General features: G+C 54.5%; 1 protein-coding gene across 3 annotated transcripts in view; it reads left to right on the forward strand.

Annotated features, from left to right (window-relative positions):
* The window catches only part of Lmf1 (lipase maturation factor 1), an 81855-nt gene extending 71483 nt beyond the window's left edge, over window positions 1–10372 (forward strand). For 2 of the 3 annotated variants that reach the window (XM_029533155.1, XM_029533156.1), the window contains 5 exons: window positions 2647–2833; window positions 3303–3456; window positions 3604–3787; window positions 4180–4292; window positions 8605–10372. In XM_029533155.1, the coding sequence (XP_029389015.1) occupies window positions 2647–2833; window positions 3303–3456; window positions 3604–3787; window positions 4180–4292; window positions 8605–8794 (828 nt within the window). In that variant the 3' untranslated portion in view covers window positions 8795–10372. The remainder of the gene's footprint in view (window positions 1–2646; window positions 2834–3302; window positions 3457–3603; window positions 3788–4179; window positions 4293–8604) is intronic. The other variant, XM_021221399.1, reaches the window with a different exon arrangement.
* Window positions 10373–17555: the final 7183 nt, after the last annotated feature.

Raw genomic sequence — 17555 nt, forward strand, 5'->3', positions numbered from 1 at the left:
GTGTGGTCCCCCGTTCTCCATCACTGCTCCTCCTAGCCGTGTGGTCCCCCGTTCTCCATCACTGCTCCTCCTAGCCGTGTGGTCCCCGTTCTCCATCACTGCTCCTCCTAGCCGTGTGGTCCCCCATTCTCCATCACTGCTCCTCCTAGCCCTGTGGTCCCCATTCTCCATCACTCCTCCTCCTAGCCGTGTGGTCCCCCATTCTCCATCACTCCTCCTAGCCGTGTGGTCCCCGTTCTCCATCACTCCTCCTCCTAGCTGTGTGGTCCGCGTTCTCCATCACTCCTCCTCCTAGCCGTGTGGTCCCCCATTCTCCATCACTCCTCCTAGCCGTGTGGTCCCCCGTTCTCCATCACTCATCCTCCTAGCCGTGTGGTCCCCCCGTTCTCCATCACTCCTCCTCCTAGCCGTGTGGTCCCCCGTTCTCCATCACTCCTCCTAGCCGTGTGGTCCCCCGTTCTCCATCACTCCTTGCTCCAGCTGAGTGGCTGACTGTCACTCTTGAACCTGCTCTTCCATGTGGTCTGTCTTTCTCAGTTGTTTTGGAAATTGGATCAGGACCCATGTTGCTTCTTCAAGCTGGTTCTGGTTGTAATTTTCTGAGCTTCTGTGACCTGACACTGTTGTCCCTAATGTGAGGAACATGAGGGAATGACTTGTTCACGTTCCCTACTCTAGGACTCCGTTCTGTGTGGATGGATGACATTTTAAATACAACACATTTAAATGCATGTGTGAGAGTGGGCACAACAGCCCCCACACACACACACACACACACANACACACACACACACACACACACACACACACACTCAGGAACGGAGCTGAGGCTGAGCAGGAGATAGCGGAGCATCGAGATGCAGCTACACAGAGTATCCAGTCCCCGTGAAATGAATCCTGGAGTGGGGAGCATAAACAAGTCACCCCCTCAAGTCCCCCTAGTCGGGGATACCAATGAATGCACAGATCACAGAACTCAAGTCCCCCTAGTCGGGGATACCAATGAATGCACAGATCACAGAAGCACCTGGCCTAAAAGTGATGCACTGCGTGGTCTAATCAATCCAGAGCCAGAAAAGAAAGAGAAGTTGGGCAACTGGGTTCTTTCACTGGCCCTCAAGAAAAGATGGACCCAGCCGGGCATGGTAGCACACACCTTTAATCCCAACACTTGGGAGGCAGAGGCAGGTGAATTTCTGAGTTTGAGGCCAGCCTGGTCTACAAAGTGAGTTCCAGAACAGCCAGGGCTATACAGAGAAACCCTGTCTCAAAAAAAACAGAAAAGAAAAGAAAAGAAAAGAAAAGAAAAGAAAAGAAAAGAAAAGAAAAGAAAAGAAAAGAAAAGAGAAAAGATGGACCCATATGAAAGCAATGTCCAGCTGTCCAGTGAGGTTTATACTGCAGACCAGGCAGTCACAGAAGGTAACAGGCAGGCTGGTACAGCTTCTAGGAGCAGACAGGGGTGCTCACATGTCTTCCACAGCACCCCAGGAAACTGGGGCTCGCAATCTTACTGAGACCATGGTCAGGAATTCTCCTACATCTTTCTCTGTCCCCTGGGTTCCCAGGCACAGTTCAACCAGCTTTGCATTTCTCCCTCCGACTCTGGGAAGTCGAAGCTGCCTCCTCTGCCCTCACCCCACCCCATTCTCTGCTCCCTAGGTCACAGTAGACCTAAATAGAACCTGCCTGTCTAGATACTGTATATACCATGTCCATCCACAATGAATACCAAAAGGGAGGGGAGAGGTAACTGGCCCTGTACCCATAGAAGTCTCACTGTGGAGTGGCAGAGGCTTCTCAGATAGTATAGAAAGCATCATCTTAAACCTTCCAGCCACCCAGACACGGTGGGCAGCGACCCCCCATAGCACCCCAGCGACCCTCCATAGCACCCCAGCGACCCTCCATAGCGCCCCAGCGACCCCCCATAGCACCCCAGAAGCCACCTTGTGTCTCCCATTGTGTGAGGCTCAAGAGAGCCCAACATCATCAGTGTGAGGGGTGCTCACTGCTGTAAGGCTCCACAGAATGTCTCAGAGTAGGGGTGTCTGACTAACATAACCACATGGTGTGAGCCTAACACAGCGCGGGTGTGTTTTGCCATGTGATCTGTATCCATTCAGTCTGTTTAAAGGTCTAGGCTGAAGCCAGGCTTCCCAGTCTCTGTCCTTTTCATTTGTGACTGGCTTCCACTGCCCGCCAGGTCTCAGCCCTAGGCCACCGTGTTGTCTCCCATTCCTGTTTTGCTTTTTGTGAACTCCGGATCCCTCTAGGTTCTCATGCCCCCACCTCCAGGCAAGGTCTATACCTCAAGCCCTTCCCACTAGGCCTGCCTTATCCCCGAGCTGCCCCCATGCATGATACGTCCCAGGGAGTCCAGGGTGCTCCGAGCACCACACGGATAGATGAAGCTGAGCCCCCACAGCCTTTCCTGGGCTTCCCAATTCCTGTATGGCTCTGCACCCGGGGCCTCGGTGGGAGCTACACATTCAGAGAGGACTTGGGACCAGAGCTGAGAGAATGGCAGAGAGGGGCTCAGAAAACCCCCTAGAGCATTTGCTGGGCTACTGAGGCGTGGGCACTGGCACAGATACATACAGCCCTGGGTCCCAAGCTTATCATAGTGTGAGTCTGCACCCACAGGTAATCCTCATCATCAGTGGGAACCTGAGCTTCCTGAACTGGCTCACCATCGTGCCCAGCCTTGCCTGCTTCGACGATGCAGCTCTGGGATTCCTGTTTCCCTCAGGACCTCAAGGCCTAAAGAAGCAAGTCCTGGAGATGCAGAGGGAAGATGCACAAAGGATCCAGCCCAAGCCAAGATACTTAGGTAAACCAGCAACCCAGCTCCCAACCCCAGCAGCCCCATGACCCTCCTGAGAACGCAGGAAGGTTGGGTAGACCGAGGTCGCAGCACTCCAAGAGAAGGGTGGGTACCACAGGTCCTGGGAGGGAGCATCTACTATCTAGGGTCCTTTATCAGGCCTGGGCTGATAAAGGTCACTTGTCCCTTTAGCCACTCCCAGGGTTCCCTGCTTAGACAGTCACACTTCATTCTTCACACTGCTTTGGGAGATCTTCTTAGCTCCAGCATAACAGGTTGTGGCTCAGATGCCTTCCTCAGCCCATGGGTTGGGAGGCAGTATCTTACATGCCCGGCTGGGCATGTCTGGGGGTCTTTTTGAGCCTTGAATGGCAGACTAGCCGGCAAGGTTTTCTGAAGGGATGGTGCAGCTTTGCCCTGGAATCAGGAGCCTGGCTGGTAAGAAACAATTCCCCCGCCCCGACCCTCGGGCTAGGTTGCTTGGTGCGGCAAGTGGTCAACATCTCCCTGGGCATCCTGGTGGCCTGGCTCAGTGTACCTGTGATTATCAACTTACTAAGCTCCAGGCAGGTCATGAACACCTCCTTCAACCCGCTCAGGATTGTCAACACCTACGGGGCCTTTGGAAGGTATGGCTAGGCGTCCTGGCTGGGCTCTGGGCTCCACCCTTGTGTCCATCCCGACGCACTTTGGGGAAGCATGAGCCCAAGGCAGCACCCTCTCCACTTGGGGGGAGGCAGTACCGTGGACTCACTGGCTGCCTTCATCTCCCCCAGTATCACCAAAGAGCGGACTGAGGTGATCCTTCAGGGCACAGTGAGCCCCAACGCCAGCGCACCCGATGCAGCGTGGGAAGACTATGAGTTCAAGTGCAAACCGGGCGACCCCTGGAGGCAGCCATGCCTCATCTCGCCATACCACTACCGCCTGGACTGGCTCATGTGGTTCGCAGCTTTCCAGGTACCCACCGTGCACCACTTGGAACAGACAAACCCTGCGTGCCCGCTCTTTGCAAAGGGTGCTCAGACTCCCACCAAGAGGGTCACAGAGGAAGGGACCCCTCCGTAGAGTCGCATCCCACCCAAGGCACTGAGCAGGCCCTGCCTTGCCCTAGACCTGCCTGGGAAAGGTTCCTGTGGTAGCTCAGGTCTCCTGAGGCCCAGGCCAGTGCCGTGGTCATGTGGGACCCAAAGCCTCTCTCCTCATCCGTCTCAAGGTAGAAAACACGGCTGGGCCTGGCTCATGAGTGAGTGGCCCTCAGGTGATTACTCCCCACCCCCAGAACGGCGGGTGCCAGTTACTGGGGGAAATAGCTGTCCCTGTCCCCAACCTCACAAACACTGTCCTTCCAGACCTATGAGCAAAACGAATGGATCCTTCACCTGGCGGGTAAGCTCCTCGCTGGTGACACCGAGGCCCTGTCGCTACTTGCCGTCAACCCCTTTGAGGGCAGGACTCCCCCCAGGTAAGCGTCTCCTTAGTCACTCCAGTCTGTGATCAATGGGCAGCCTCCACTAGGGCCTGGGTTGGGCACCCTGATCCATGATGGATTCAGTAGCAGCCAAAGACTAGAGGACTGAGCAGCCCTGGCCCTGGCCCTCCCTACACCCTGCCTACCATTGATGCTGACAGAAAACACGGTCCTGTCTCCCTGGAGAAGCCTCAGGACAGCTGCACCTGGAGCTGCCCACAGCTGTCGGGCGCTTCGGGGCCTTGAGCAGCTGCGAGGGTAGCAGCCCAGGCAAGGGATGCAGCCGAGTGCTCCTCACACTGCCTGCTGTGGCACTGGGGGTGTGGGGACCACCAGCCTCACTCCCCCTCTCCCTCCACTCCCCCTGCCCGGCACCCTACAGCCACCAGGATATCTGAGCTAGGCGCACACTGAAGTGGAGCCACACTCCTAAGTTTTCTGGGAACCAGCCATCTCTGACATAGCTCTGTGTCCTTCCAGACACAGGAGAGCTTTTCACTGACCAACCTCTGGCTGGTGTCCCACTGCAGAAATAGTGGAAGGCCTGGGCTTTAGGTTGAGGTCACCTGATCCAGGAGCTCTGAGGGTGTGGTCAGGTGTACCTTGTACAAACAAAGCCTGCAGGCAGATGCTGCACATGTGAAGATAGAGGCCGTCATCACATTCTGCCTGGTTGCAGAGCTGAATGTGACCGCAGCCTGCCCCCACTGCCAGCTGTGACTTTTGTCAAATGAGTGGTGATTCTGGAGTCTCTGTGTGAGAGGATGGGCCAGACTCCTCCCTACCCTGAGCCTGGGTGCTGCCCATAAAATAAACACAGGAGCTTTGAAGAGTGGGGGAAGGGCCTCAGGACCCCCAGCATCAACCTCCAACAGCACAGCTCTTTCTTGCCGCCTCTCTTCCTGTCTGTGGAGAAGCAGCCACAGCAAACGCCCAGAAAGGAGCCACCGCAGAGACAGAAGCAACAGCAAGGGTAATTCTGCCAAAGCCATGAAGCAAATGGCCCTGCTCTCAGCAGGCAGAACCAGAAGCATGTGGGCTCCACTCTGGAAAAGGAGAAGCCACTCACTGGAAGGCCCCGTGGTGGCCCAGACAGACACCACTGCAGCAGTGCCAGCCTGGCTGCATGTGATCAGTGGGGGCCTTAGATTGCCACCCTTACCTGGGAGTGCCAGGGTGCCAGATAGAAAGTCTGGGCTTCTAGCATGGAGCTAGGAGAAGCCACACAACAAAAGGTTCAACTCTGACTTGGGATCCCTAACACCCAAACAGCTAAGAAAAACACAGCGAGAACTCGGAAGACGTTCAACTGATCGTGAAGACAGCCAACGGGTGACAAGGGCTGATTCTCTCCACAGCAATCGCCCCACAGCAATCGTGACTCAAGAAAAGAGTCAGCAAAGACACAGAAGACAGGAGAACCAAAGGCGTCTTAGAACTGAGAAGTGAGAAACGTCCCTGCGGTGAAGCACTGGATGGGGAGGGGGAGCTGGGATGCAAAGGAGGGGGCAGTGGCCTGTGGAAGGAGGAGGCAGTGGCCAATGGAAGGAGGCAGCAGCAGCCTGTGTGGGCAACCAGCTGAGCACCTGAGCTGAGTGTGAAACTAGAATAGCAAGAAGATCCAAAGTGGGCACTGCAGAGTCCCCAAGGAAAAGAGTCCCAGCTGAGGCTGGAAAAGCATTAGTGAAGATTTTCCAAAGCTGGTGGAAGCCCCCCCCCCCGCCCACCTGAGAGGTCAGTGAACAAAGGGACTCCCAGACGGTAAATCGTGGCGAGATATGCATACCAAGGCAAAGGAAACATCTAGAAACTGTAGCCAGTGGAGGGGCTGGGCAGCCAGAGTCACCACCTTGCCACTGAGGGCCAAATCCAGATCTCACCAGCAAGGCTGACTGACCAGAGAGCCTTCGGGGTCCCCTCTTTCGTACCTCCCCAACACTGGGATTACAAGTGTGCACCACAATACGTGTGTGTGTGTGTGTGTGTGTGTGTTTTGGAGATCAAACTTTGAACACTTTACCTACTGAATCTGTGTCACCAGCCTTCAGAAAAGAATCCCTAAAAGAAAAGGAGGACTGGAAAGATGGCTCAGTGGTTCAGAGCACTTGCTACTCTGGCAGAGGGCCCGGGTTTGAGTCCCAGTGCCCACGTGTGCCTCACAATCATCTCTAACTCCAGTTCCCAAGGACCCAACCCCCTCCTCACCTCCACTGGCATCAGGCGCACATGTGGTACACACACACACACACACACACGCAGGCTCCCCTCAAACCAATACGGACAAGTTGGAAGTAAAATGACAGGGAAAGCCACGCTAACAGTGATGATCATCTGAGACAGGGACTGGGACGCCCTCACTAAAGGATGCACGCCATGACAACACTGTGAAATACAGGAAGAAAATGGTAGGGTTGGAAGAGGCCAAGGTGAGCCCCCAGCTACAGTGGGAGCCCTCACTCCCATCAGGCTCCCGAATGAAACATAGCACCAACAAGCAGGAGGCCCAGTCAGTGACCTAGAGAGTGCCACCCGTGTGGGGCCAGCAGGGTGTGCAGAAAGGCTCTGAGCAGGGAGAAGCAGGAGGTTCCAGCAGAGAGGTGTCATCCGATGGACGCAGAGATGCCACCACCCCTCCCCGTGTGACTGAAACAAGGAAAGGTATCGGCTTGAGCACTGTAAAGCACTGGAGCACCGTCAGGATTGCTGGGGAGGTAGGCGCCACAGCCTCCCTGGAGGACTACTCGGCAGGCCCTAGAAAACAGAAGACCAGCTGAGCCCAGCTGGGGCTCATGGACGGCCATTTAACCCATTTCCAGACCAATTCCTGTAAAATACACAGTAACAGTAGCTTTGATGGCCAGGAGCTGAATGTGGCACAGCTGCCCTTCCTTGGAAGGCCCAGACGTGGTCCTCCCAGACCGTAGGACATGCCTGCCTCAGGGTGTTCCTGCCTTGGGTACTGCTTACTGCCCAGCAGCACAAGGTCTGTAGGACCTGTAAGCATCCAGAAGGCGGTGCTGAGTGGAAGAAACCAGTCCGGAGGCTCACAAGCCAAACAGTTCCATTGACTTAACATTCTTGAGGTGACCAAAAGAATACAGATAGTGGGGAGGCGTGATGAGACAGGATGTCCTGTTGGGTGTGTCAGGTCCTAGCTGCTGGGCGTGTCAGGTCCTAGCTGGCATAGCCAGTATAGTTTTGGAAGCTGCTGCTCACTGAGTCTGATCTTAAACACCCTGCTACAGCCAGTGGACCTAGCTTGCTTCCCATGGCTGATGAGTACCATGACCCAAAACAACTCAGGAAAGCTTACAGGTCATAGGCCATCATTGAGGGAGGGCCAAGGCGGGAGCCTCAGAACTGGAGACAGAAACTAAAGCGGAGACCACTGAGGAACAGAGACCCAAGGGCTTGCTCCCCGTGGCTTTCCCAGCTTGCTTGCTTCTACACCCAGGACAGTGGGTTGTAGCACCTCACAGTGTGCTGAGCTCCCAAACCTGTCATTAATCAAGAAAATGCCCCACAGACACACTTATTGACAGGTCAGTTTGATACAGACTGTTCAGAAGTTGACACTCTGTCTTCCCAGATGACACTACTTTGTGTCAGATTGATAAAAACTAACCAGCAGCTTCTAGAACATTCTAGGGGTGGTGTCAGTCTTCCTCAGTACCTTCACAGCCCTGTCAGGGAAAGCACCTGGCCCTGACTCTTTCCCAGCCTCCCAGACCCAACACTGGGCCCCTGACCAGGACCCCACCCACCCCACCCCACCTCACCCCACCCCACCCCACACCCCCTTTGGCTGTAGTGTCCAGGCCCTGCAGCCCTAGACCTTCAACCGTAACTTGAGAAAATGAAGGCAAGAGGGCCGATTCAGAGAAGATAGAATGGTCGCACAACAGGAACCTTCCCAGAGGCCCTGCATCCCTGCCCTTCCCAGCCTTGGGAAATGCAGGGTCAGGACCCCAGACTCAGGAGAAGATGGACTTTGTGTCAATCTCCACGGCACCGCCTTACCTTCTCGGTGCCCACCCGTGGAGTTCAGTGTGGCTCTCTGCTCATGGTCCCTCAGCCCCACCCTCCCTCGGGGACCCTTACCCACTCAGGTTTGTACATCAGAAGGAGGGAGGATGGCAGCCCCACCCACAACCAATGATGCCTCAAGATCCACACCCAGAAAGACATAGCACCCCAACCCCCACCCCAGTATCAAGGCCTGCGCACACCATGGTAGGGTGCGCTGGAGAGGGCGGGTCATGGAGGTGGGAAGCAGAGCCTCGGGCTGACACATTGTGCCCTGCAGGTGGATCCGAGGAGAACACTACCGGTACAAGTTCAGCCTCCCTGGGGGCCAGCACGCCACCCAGGGCAAGTGGTGGATCCGCAAACGAATTGGTCCTTACTTCCCCCCACTCCGCCTTGAGGATCTGAAGGAATACTTTAAGGCTCGGGAGTGGCCACTACCAGAACCCCCATCTAGACACACACGCTGAAATAAAGACCAGAGACCAACTGCTTCTCTACCTGTACTGTGCTGCAGCCACGGGACCTGCAGTGACCAGGCAGCCCATGGATCCTGCCAAGAAGAGATTTGAAAAAGGATGTGCTTCCTAGCTGTCAGCCTCCTGTCTCTGTCTGTCCCTGTCACCTTGCTGACCCTTCCCTGGTGTGGAGAAGGGTCTCAGATTCCCTACCCGGAGGCTGCTCCCCTGTAGCCCAACCACACATTCATAGTCAATCCCGTGCCAGGTCTCTATCACAAGTCCAGTGTGGCAGCACCAACTCATTACCACCATGTCCCTGAGGGAAAGGAGGCTTGCTGTCCTCGGCATGATCCCTCCCCAGGACCTCTTACACACCACCCAGGTACACACACATAGATACGTGAGCTCATGAATCCCTTGCACGCTCCAGTGAAGGATATATGAAAAGTGTGGCTAGAAGCCCTGTCACCAACGTCTGGCCATATTCCAGTCTCACGTGGGTGACCTGTGGAGAACCAAGCAGAGCCATGTCAGTGGGAACCTCGGCCAGCGGTGCTGACAGCTTCCCTTCACTGAGTGCACGGAGCTGCCCAGGCTTACCAGCTACAAGGACAGCAGGGACTCTAGGAATACCTCCCCATCCCCCTTCTTGCTAAGCATGGTGTCTGGAACCCATGTTGCCTGCCCCTGGGCCACACTGCAGAGGATCCCAGAAAGGACAACAAAAAAGGTTCAGCTGAGGAGGCTGGTCGAGGGGGGCACAAGTGTGGTCTGTGCAGAGCACCCCCTCAGCCTGTCTGGGGAGGGACGGCCAACCCAGGTGCAAACAGAGAGCCCGTGTTCCATCTCCCAAGGAAACAGGGCGCCCTGTGTGTGTCAGGGACAGACAGGCCTCAGAGCAATGAGACTGGAGCCAGCAAGTCTGCCGTGACCGCCACAGGAGTGACTGGCAGCCCGCAGCCTGAGCGGCCCTTCCTGGGGGCGGCCTAGCCATGCCCCGGGCGGTAGACGTGGGGGTGGGGCCCTCAGCAGGGATGGCAGCTGCTTGGGTATTCTGGTGACCTGGGAGAGTGGCACCTAGACCTCACCATGAGCCCTCCATGCCCTTGCCGGTGGCCAGGGCCACAGTCTCAGGGTTCAGTGGGAGAAACCTCAGGCCCCCAGATGTAGACTTCTGGCACTGGTCCAGCCATGTGCCCCCTTCTTCCCAAGGATCCTGGGGAGGGGGCTGCTGGTTCAGCAGAGCTAAAATCAGTGTTGGGGCCTATGCAGGGGACAAGAGCTGTGGGAGGGAGCCAGGCCCTGGGGCAACCAGAATCTACCAGGATGCCTCTTGGAAGAGAGACAGACTGCAGACAGAGGACAGGTAAGAGATGGTCCCCTGCTGGTTTCAGAATGTCGCCTCCACCCAGATGCCATGCTGAGTCCTGTGCTGCGTCATGTGTCCTGGATTTGCTCACACAACAGTCATGCTGACTGGCACAGAGGCTCACTGACTGACATCCTTGTTGGTCCTTTTGGTACAGATCTCCCTATGTAGACCAGGCTGACTTCAAACCCAGCTGGGGTTAAAGGTGTGCACCACCATGCCCAGCGGCCTCTTGATTTTTACCCCATGTGGTAGCAACTGTCATGAGCCACTCTTGAAATGGGATGAGGGCACACATAGAGCCACGCTGAGTGGGGGGACAGGGAGTGGGGGACAGGGAGTGGGGGTACAAGGAGTGCCCATCTGATGCCACTGGCCCTCAGCGTGGATCGGGGCCTCAAGCCAGCAGGGCCCACCGTGGACAAGCTGGAATGGATGTTAGTGACCAGGTCATTCCCTTGGTAAACACTGAGCAAGGCTTAGCACTGTCCCACGGGCCCTGGTCATCATGCTCACTGGTGGCCTTAGGAGCCCACTGAAGAGACTTAGCAGCTCTGACTATGAATGGCCCAACCCTACCCAGGCTTACCCCAGGGTAGACGGGTTCTGACAGTGGTGAGTCGGTCACGCTACGTGTCTGCTCGCCAAGGACAACACAGGGACCTGACGTCCGGGTCTAGAAGGTACTTACAGGTTTCTACCTCTGATAGATGTGCCCCCCCATCATACATGTACCCTCAAAGATCCCCTTGTTGAGGCCGAGAGGTGCCCCCAGCTCCCTTAGCAAATGATCCTTATACCCCACTGGATCACTCCAGCCAAGGAGTCTGCTCTGAGGCCATCCCTAGGGAGCCCCACTCACACCCATGCCTTGACTACCTTGGGGCCATAGTGCTGCACTGGTCAGCGTCCAGGTGGAGAGGGGTCTCATCCTGTCCCTTAACACAGCAGCCACGCCATGTGAGTCTACCAGGTTAACTGCAGCATGCTAAAGGACATACCCATCTGCCCCTGGGCACTTGCTCCTCCATGGAAGAACCCAAGGGAGAAACTTCCATGTTGGAGGGCAGCATTGAGACAAACATAGGAAGCTTGGGTGCCGGGCTGGGGCGGGGGACAGGGGAGAACTCGGGTTCACTTAGCAGTACTGTCTAACATTAGGGTATGCTTCTGCAGTTCTCTACCCAAATTTCCACTCCAGAGGTTGGGGGTGAGTGGACATAGCAGCTTCACTCTGTAGGATGTGCAAAAGCAAGGTTAGGATCCGGTGTATGCTAGTTGCTAGTGACCTGGGCTACTGGACATGGGCCCTGGGATGACAGAAGACAGTCATACTGGACTCTGTCTACACCTGATTTCAAACTCAGGACCCAAGTCACCAGGCAGAGTCTCCCTGAGGTGCCATGCTGGGCCTGACTATTGGTCCCCTAACAGTTGGCAGCTCAGCAGGATGCATCCTTCCCTCTCCATCATCCAGCAGAGGTGATGTACCCTCCTCATGCACTGGTCCCCAGCCAGCTGAGGTCCTGTGGCTGCTTCCTCACATACCGTCTCACAGGATACAAGATGCCTGAAGGAAGCCAGCCAAATGGGTGAAACCATAACATGCTGCTAAAGGGGACTGAAGACAGCAGAGCAGGTGACAAGTCACCTGAAAATGTCACTCCCGGGTGACAGTGCTCCTCACAGGGACTGGTTTGCAATCCTGACACAATTCCAGTAGTCTCTAAAGAATGGGAACCCTAGCTCCAAACTTGTGTAGAACTGCAAATGACAAAATCAGTGTTATACTGCAACACTGCTGTCTGTGAAGTGTCTGCCACATAGCGTGAGGACCTGAGATCAATACCCCAAAGCTCCCAGAAAAGGCAGGCTGCACGGTTGCTTGGCTATAGCCCCAGCACTAGGGAAGAGGAAACAGGCAGATTCCTGAGCCCACTGGGCGGCCATCTTAGATTGATTGAGCTCTGGATCTAGTGAGAGACTACCTCAAAAAAATAATGTGCTTAGGAATCACTGCAGTCAACAATGTCAGCCTCTGGTTCCCATGTACACACACACACCACCGTGAATTTGGGGGCCAACCTGGACTACAGAGTGACAGCCTATCTCAAGGAAGAAGTAAAATGCCCAGGAGACGCTGGCATGTCTGTTGGAATGCTTTTGACAGGAGCTTTAAAAGCATGCAAAGGGGAAGAAACACACCATTTTCTTTCTTTTCATAATAAGAAATATTGTCTGTGGCCATATAGCCCTGAGCACAACCCCATCTCACCTAACAGGAAATGTGACTTTCTGGAATTTTCTATATGTGTGTGAGAAAAGTGTGTGTCGTGTTTGGGAGTACCTACAGAGGCTAGAAGAGAGCACTGGGCCCCCTGAAGCTGGAGTTAAGGGTCACCAAGGCGCTGGGAACCAGGAAGAGCAGGGTTTAACCACTGAGCCATCTCTCTGCCCCAAACCTGTTTGGAGTGGGCAGTGCTGAGGCGAGGTAGGCGAGGTACAGAGAACAGGAGCAGCTCTGTCCTCAAGTCAAGGCTGGTGAGATGCTGAGCACTTCACCAACCCAAGGACTCACAAGATGGAGGGAAAGGCCCAACTCCCACCATTGCCCTCTGACCCCCACATGCATGCCATGGCACCAACACTCACACACACGCACATACACATGCATGCTCACTAAATTCTAAAATGTAACTTTAAAAGATGAAGTCTGCTCCAGCCCTGACAGTGTCCAGTCTGCTGCTTTCTCTCTCTTCTCCGAACTCTTCCAAATGCCTCTCTCTCCCTTATCCACAATAAAAAAACCTTTCCCCAGTCCAAAAAAAAAAAAAGATGAACTTCAGGGGCTGGAGATGGCTCTTACAGAAGAGCACTTGCTGCTCTTACAGGGAACCCCAGTTCGGTTCCCAGCATCCATATGGAAGCCCAGAACCGTCTAACTCCAGGGGATCCAGAACCACCCAGTTCCCTCTCCTGGCCTCTTGAGCTGTTGCAGATGCTTGTGGAACACTTAGCATGAATACTTTCAAAACACTCATACACATAAAATTGTTTTAGTAAAGAAGGTGAGCTCTAGAGCTGGGGTGTGGCTTAGGCAGAGTACTTGTCTGAAACGCATGAGTCCTCGAGTTCTATCCTCAGCGATGATGGTGATGGTGATAGAAATGAATGAAGCTCCTAAACCGAAGAGCTAACACTAAAACTCTTAAAATAATAAAAACTCCTAAAACAGAAGCTTCAAAATTGGCCCCCTGTCCCTTCTTTGCTGAATGTGTGGGTTAGGACGACACAGTGACACTGCTCAGAGCAGCATCTCCATAAACCGGAGAACCCACACCTCTCAAGCCTGGCCAGTGTTTTATTCTTTCTTTACCTCACTGCCTGACCACAAAGCATACAGCAAGTGAGGTTTCCTGCTGGCAGCAGCAGCAGATATCCAGCCCTGTGTGCCTGTGGGTACCAGGGAGGTAGGAGGTACTCCACTTCAGGGAAGTGGGATGCTAAAGCCCGGGGGGGGGGGGGGGGTAGTGGTGGTGAATGCAGATTCTTGGAGACAGGCTGCTGGGTCTCTGGTCACGTGTCGTCGCTTACCTGTAGCTACTTGGAGGTTCACTTTGTGGAAACAGCACCCACTGTTTTGCCAACTGTTTTCCATGTGTTTGAGTTCACTGTAAGAATGTTGACCAGCTGGTCATGATGCCTCATACCTTAAACCCCAGCACTTGGGAGGGGGCAGAGAAAAAACGTTCCAGTTTTAGCTATTCAGTGTTAAATCTGCATTTACCATAAAATAAAGAACACCAGGGTGGGTGTGTGTTTTCTAATGAGCACATAAAAGAACTGTGAGGAAAATCTCCCTGTTGGTTCGAAGGTCACATGACTTTACTGATGTTGCTGGCTACACCTTCCTCCCCAACCTTCCCTCTCGGCTCATTGGAGATGTTCTTCTCTGGGTTCCTTGGGAAACTGGAGACAGGGAAGCTGTGGCTGTGAGGCAGCACCCACTGTCCATCATCTATACATCAGCCTGACCCCCCCATACATCATCAGCCCTGAACTGGAGCCCCATCTGCTGACCTTTCTCCAGGTCATTTCCCTAATGGTGCAGCCCTCTGGGTCCCTGTCATGCTGATCTTTACTGAACTCTATACTGAGTCCTTGGCGTCAACTCATGTCTTTGAGCAGAGGGGTCAGGGTGTCTACCTGGCCCATAAGAAAGCCAGGAAATTTGCCACTAGCTCAGCAGGGCTAGAGGCTCAGTGAAGTGGCTGTCCTTAGCAGAGGTCGCAAATCCCTCCTGGCTCTGCCACCAGCACCTGGGCTGCCAGGGGCACTGGTGCCAGCCCTGCAGCTGGGCCTTCTGTGGGTGAGCAACATTTGCATCTCAATGATGGGGATTCATCTTTAAGGAGCCAGCTGTCCGGCTGGGGGAGGGAAAGCCAAATTCCTTCCCCAGTGGGCAGGGGGGGGGAGGGGGGAGGGGGGAGGGGGAGTCTGTCAAGTGGCTACAGCTCCCCACACCACTCCCACTCGCGGCTTGGGACAAGGAAACACAAAACGGTGATTGGACCATCTGTATCCCTGTCACTGCCCCACCCCACACCATGGCTGCACAGCTGCAGGCTGGCTCCTGCCCTGTCTGTGGACAGTTCCCTTTTGTACCCTGGTGGCAGAGGTGGACAGCTCAGGTCAGAGGTCAGGGTGAGGACGGGCCCAGACATCACTGTCACCAGCTCCCTCACGAGACTTCTTTGACTTGTCATCAGCTATGACCATCTAGGCAGATCCCTCTCTCTAATGTCCCTCCACTACAGAGAGGTGAATAGTGTCCCCAAATTCATCCCAACCAAGGACCTCAGAATGTGACCTTTGAAAATACGGTCTTTGCAGATTTAATAAAGATCATATGATAGAGCTGTCAGGATTAGGGTTGCCCTAATTTGTTCACAAGTCTGTCTGTTTGTTTGTTTGTGAGAGCTGAGACAGGCTTTCATTATGCAGCCTCAATGACTTCAAACTTGTTGTACTCCTTCTGCCTCCGCCTCCGCCTCCGCCTCCGCCTCCGCCTCCGCCTCCGCCTCCGCCTGGAGTGCTGAGGTTACTGGAAGGAATCACCAAGCCTGCAGCCTGAGCATCATGGGGTGCATACCTATAATCCCAGTTGCCCAGAGGCAGAGGCAGGAGCATGGAGAGCAATTTAGCAAGACTGTCTTAAAATAAAATAAAATAAAATAAAAAATGTAAAAGGGGCTGCCCTGTAGCTTAGTGATAAATATTCACTACCAGATGTGGGGTCCCTGATTCCATCCCCAGCTGTGAGAAAAGAAGGAGGGGGGAGGGAAGGAAAGGAGAGGGGAGGGGAGCGAAGGGAAGGAGAGATCAGCTATCAGGGAAGACAGCTGCCTGAAGATGGGATGAAACAGGAACTTAAAACGGCTGGAGTCCCCGGAGCTGGGGGACTGTGCCGAATCCCAAGTCCTTGGAGATAGGATGGCCCACACTTTGCTTTGGACCCTTGGCCTCCAGACTGTAGGAGAATAAGCCAGCATTTGAAGCCCCCACGTGTGGTCCTTTGTCAGAGCCCCAGGAGATGAATATATCCAGGCAGAGTGGGAATCTGGTTATGGCCCAGAGTGGTTTCAGGGGTACCCTCCCAGCCAGCACAAAAGCAGGCAGCCTGGATGGGGCTTTCAACCCCAAGTCTGCCCAGCCTCTCCCAGAGCTCACCTGCCCCAGAAGGAGGGTGAAGTGGAATACCCACCATCTGCCTTCAAGATGCAGGAGGAAACGGAAAGATGGGCAGATGGCGTGGGCCCTGCCCAGGAGGAAGACATGTCAGCAACCAGGGAGAGACAAATGAAGGGAACAAAGGACGGGATGGGACACCAGGAGCACAGGATGACACACACACGCCTCCTTGAAGCCAGAGCACGGGCACTGTACTGGCTGGTTTTGTGTCTGATGATACAGTAATCAGAAGAAGCCTCAGTTGAGAACATGCCTCCACAAGACTGGGGTATAGGCAAACCTGTAAGGCATCTCCTTCGTTACTGTGGATGGAAAGGGCCCAGCACAATAATGGGTGGGGTCACCCCTGGGCTGGTTGTCCTGGGCTCTATAAGCAAGCAGGCCGAGAAGGCCATGGGGGGCGGGGCAGTGAGGAACACTGTTCCATGACCTTCGAATCAGCCGTTGCTTGCAGGTTCCTGCCCTTCTTAGGCCCTCTCCTGACTTCTGTCCTGTCCTTTATGATGAAACATGATGTGGAAGCATAGGCCTAGTAAACCCTTTCCTTTCTAAGTCGCTTTGGTCATGGTGTTTCATCTCAGTAGTAACCCTAAGACAGGCGCTCACAAACATGTCTGAACTCACACAAACTAGACATACTAGACACATAGAAGCTTGCAATTGTGTGTGTTTCCTACCAACTGGCAAGACATCTGGACACAGGAAATGTTCTCAGGCCTGAGCTGTGTGTACCTTGTGGCTATTCATGACCCCACAACGGTAGCCACGCCATAGCCATGGCTATATCCAGCATCTATACAAAGCATGCTCTTTAGGCTGGTTCCTGCATAGCTGCCTGTCTTTCTAACTTGCCCATGCTCCCTGCAAAAAGCTGCCAGATGCTAAGCGCCTCAGCCGGAAAATAACTTCCTTCTCAAGTAGAAACATCAGCATCACTGGGCGTGGCGGTGCACGCCTTTAATCCCAGCACTTGGGAGGCAGAGGCAAGTGGATTTCTGAGTTCGAGGCCAGCCTGGGCTAAAGAGAGAAACCCTGTCTCAGAGAGAGAGAGAGAGAGAGAGAGAGAGAGAGAGAGAGAGAGATCAGCATCCTGCAACCATGTGACCAGGGCCTTGTAAGGACAGAGGTGCATTTTCCAAGGATCATGCAACACTTCTCAAGGGCATCTTGCCACCCTTGTGGGATCCAGCTAGTCCCTCAGCTGTACTGCACCTACCCACAAGGATGCCCAGTATCCAGTAGGCCTCAGAAGGCACTGCCCAGCCGCAGGGCCCCAGGCCACTGTCCAGGGCTCCAGTACCCCAACCCTGTCTGTTACACCTACTTTACACACAGGCCATGGCAGGCATCCAACTTGCGCTCCCATAAGCCCTAAGTAAAACCCAGCACTGGATAGTCACAGCTATGCCAAGGCATGAGGACTTAGGCTCCTAGCTGGTGGGTGGGGTTTGTAGCTCTTTTCTCTGAGTGTTGGGATGTTGGGACAGGAAGAAAGGCTTCATAGAAAGGCAAGCCTGGAGGACCTCCAGGTGGCAGCTCCTGACTGTAGCCTCGGCTCTCTAGGGCTGCAGAAGGTTCTACCCTTCACTTATCAGCCTTGATACCTCCTAATGGTGAGAGAGGGGGAGAGAGAGAGGGGGAGAGAGAGAG

The sequence above is a fragment of the Mus pahari genome, chromosome 21 (genome assembly GCF_900095145.1).
Source record: "Mus pahari chromosome 21, PAHARI_EIJ_v1.1, whole genome shotgun sequence".
NCBI lineage: Eukaryota > Metazoa > Chordata > Mammalia > Rodentia > Muridae > Mus > Mus pahari.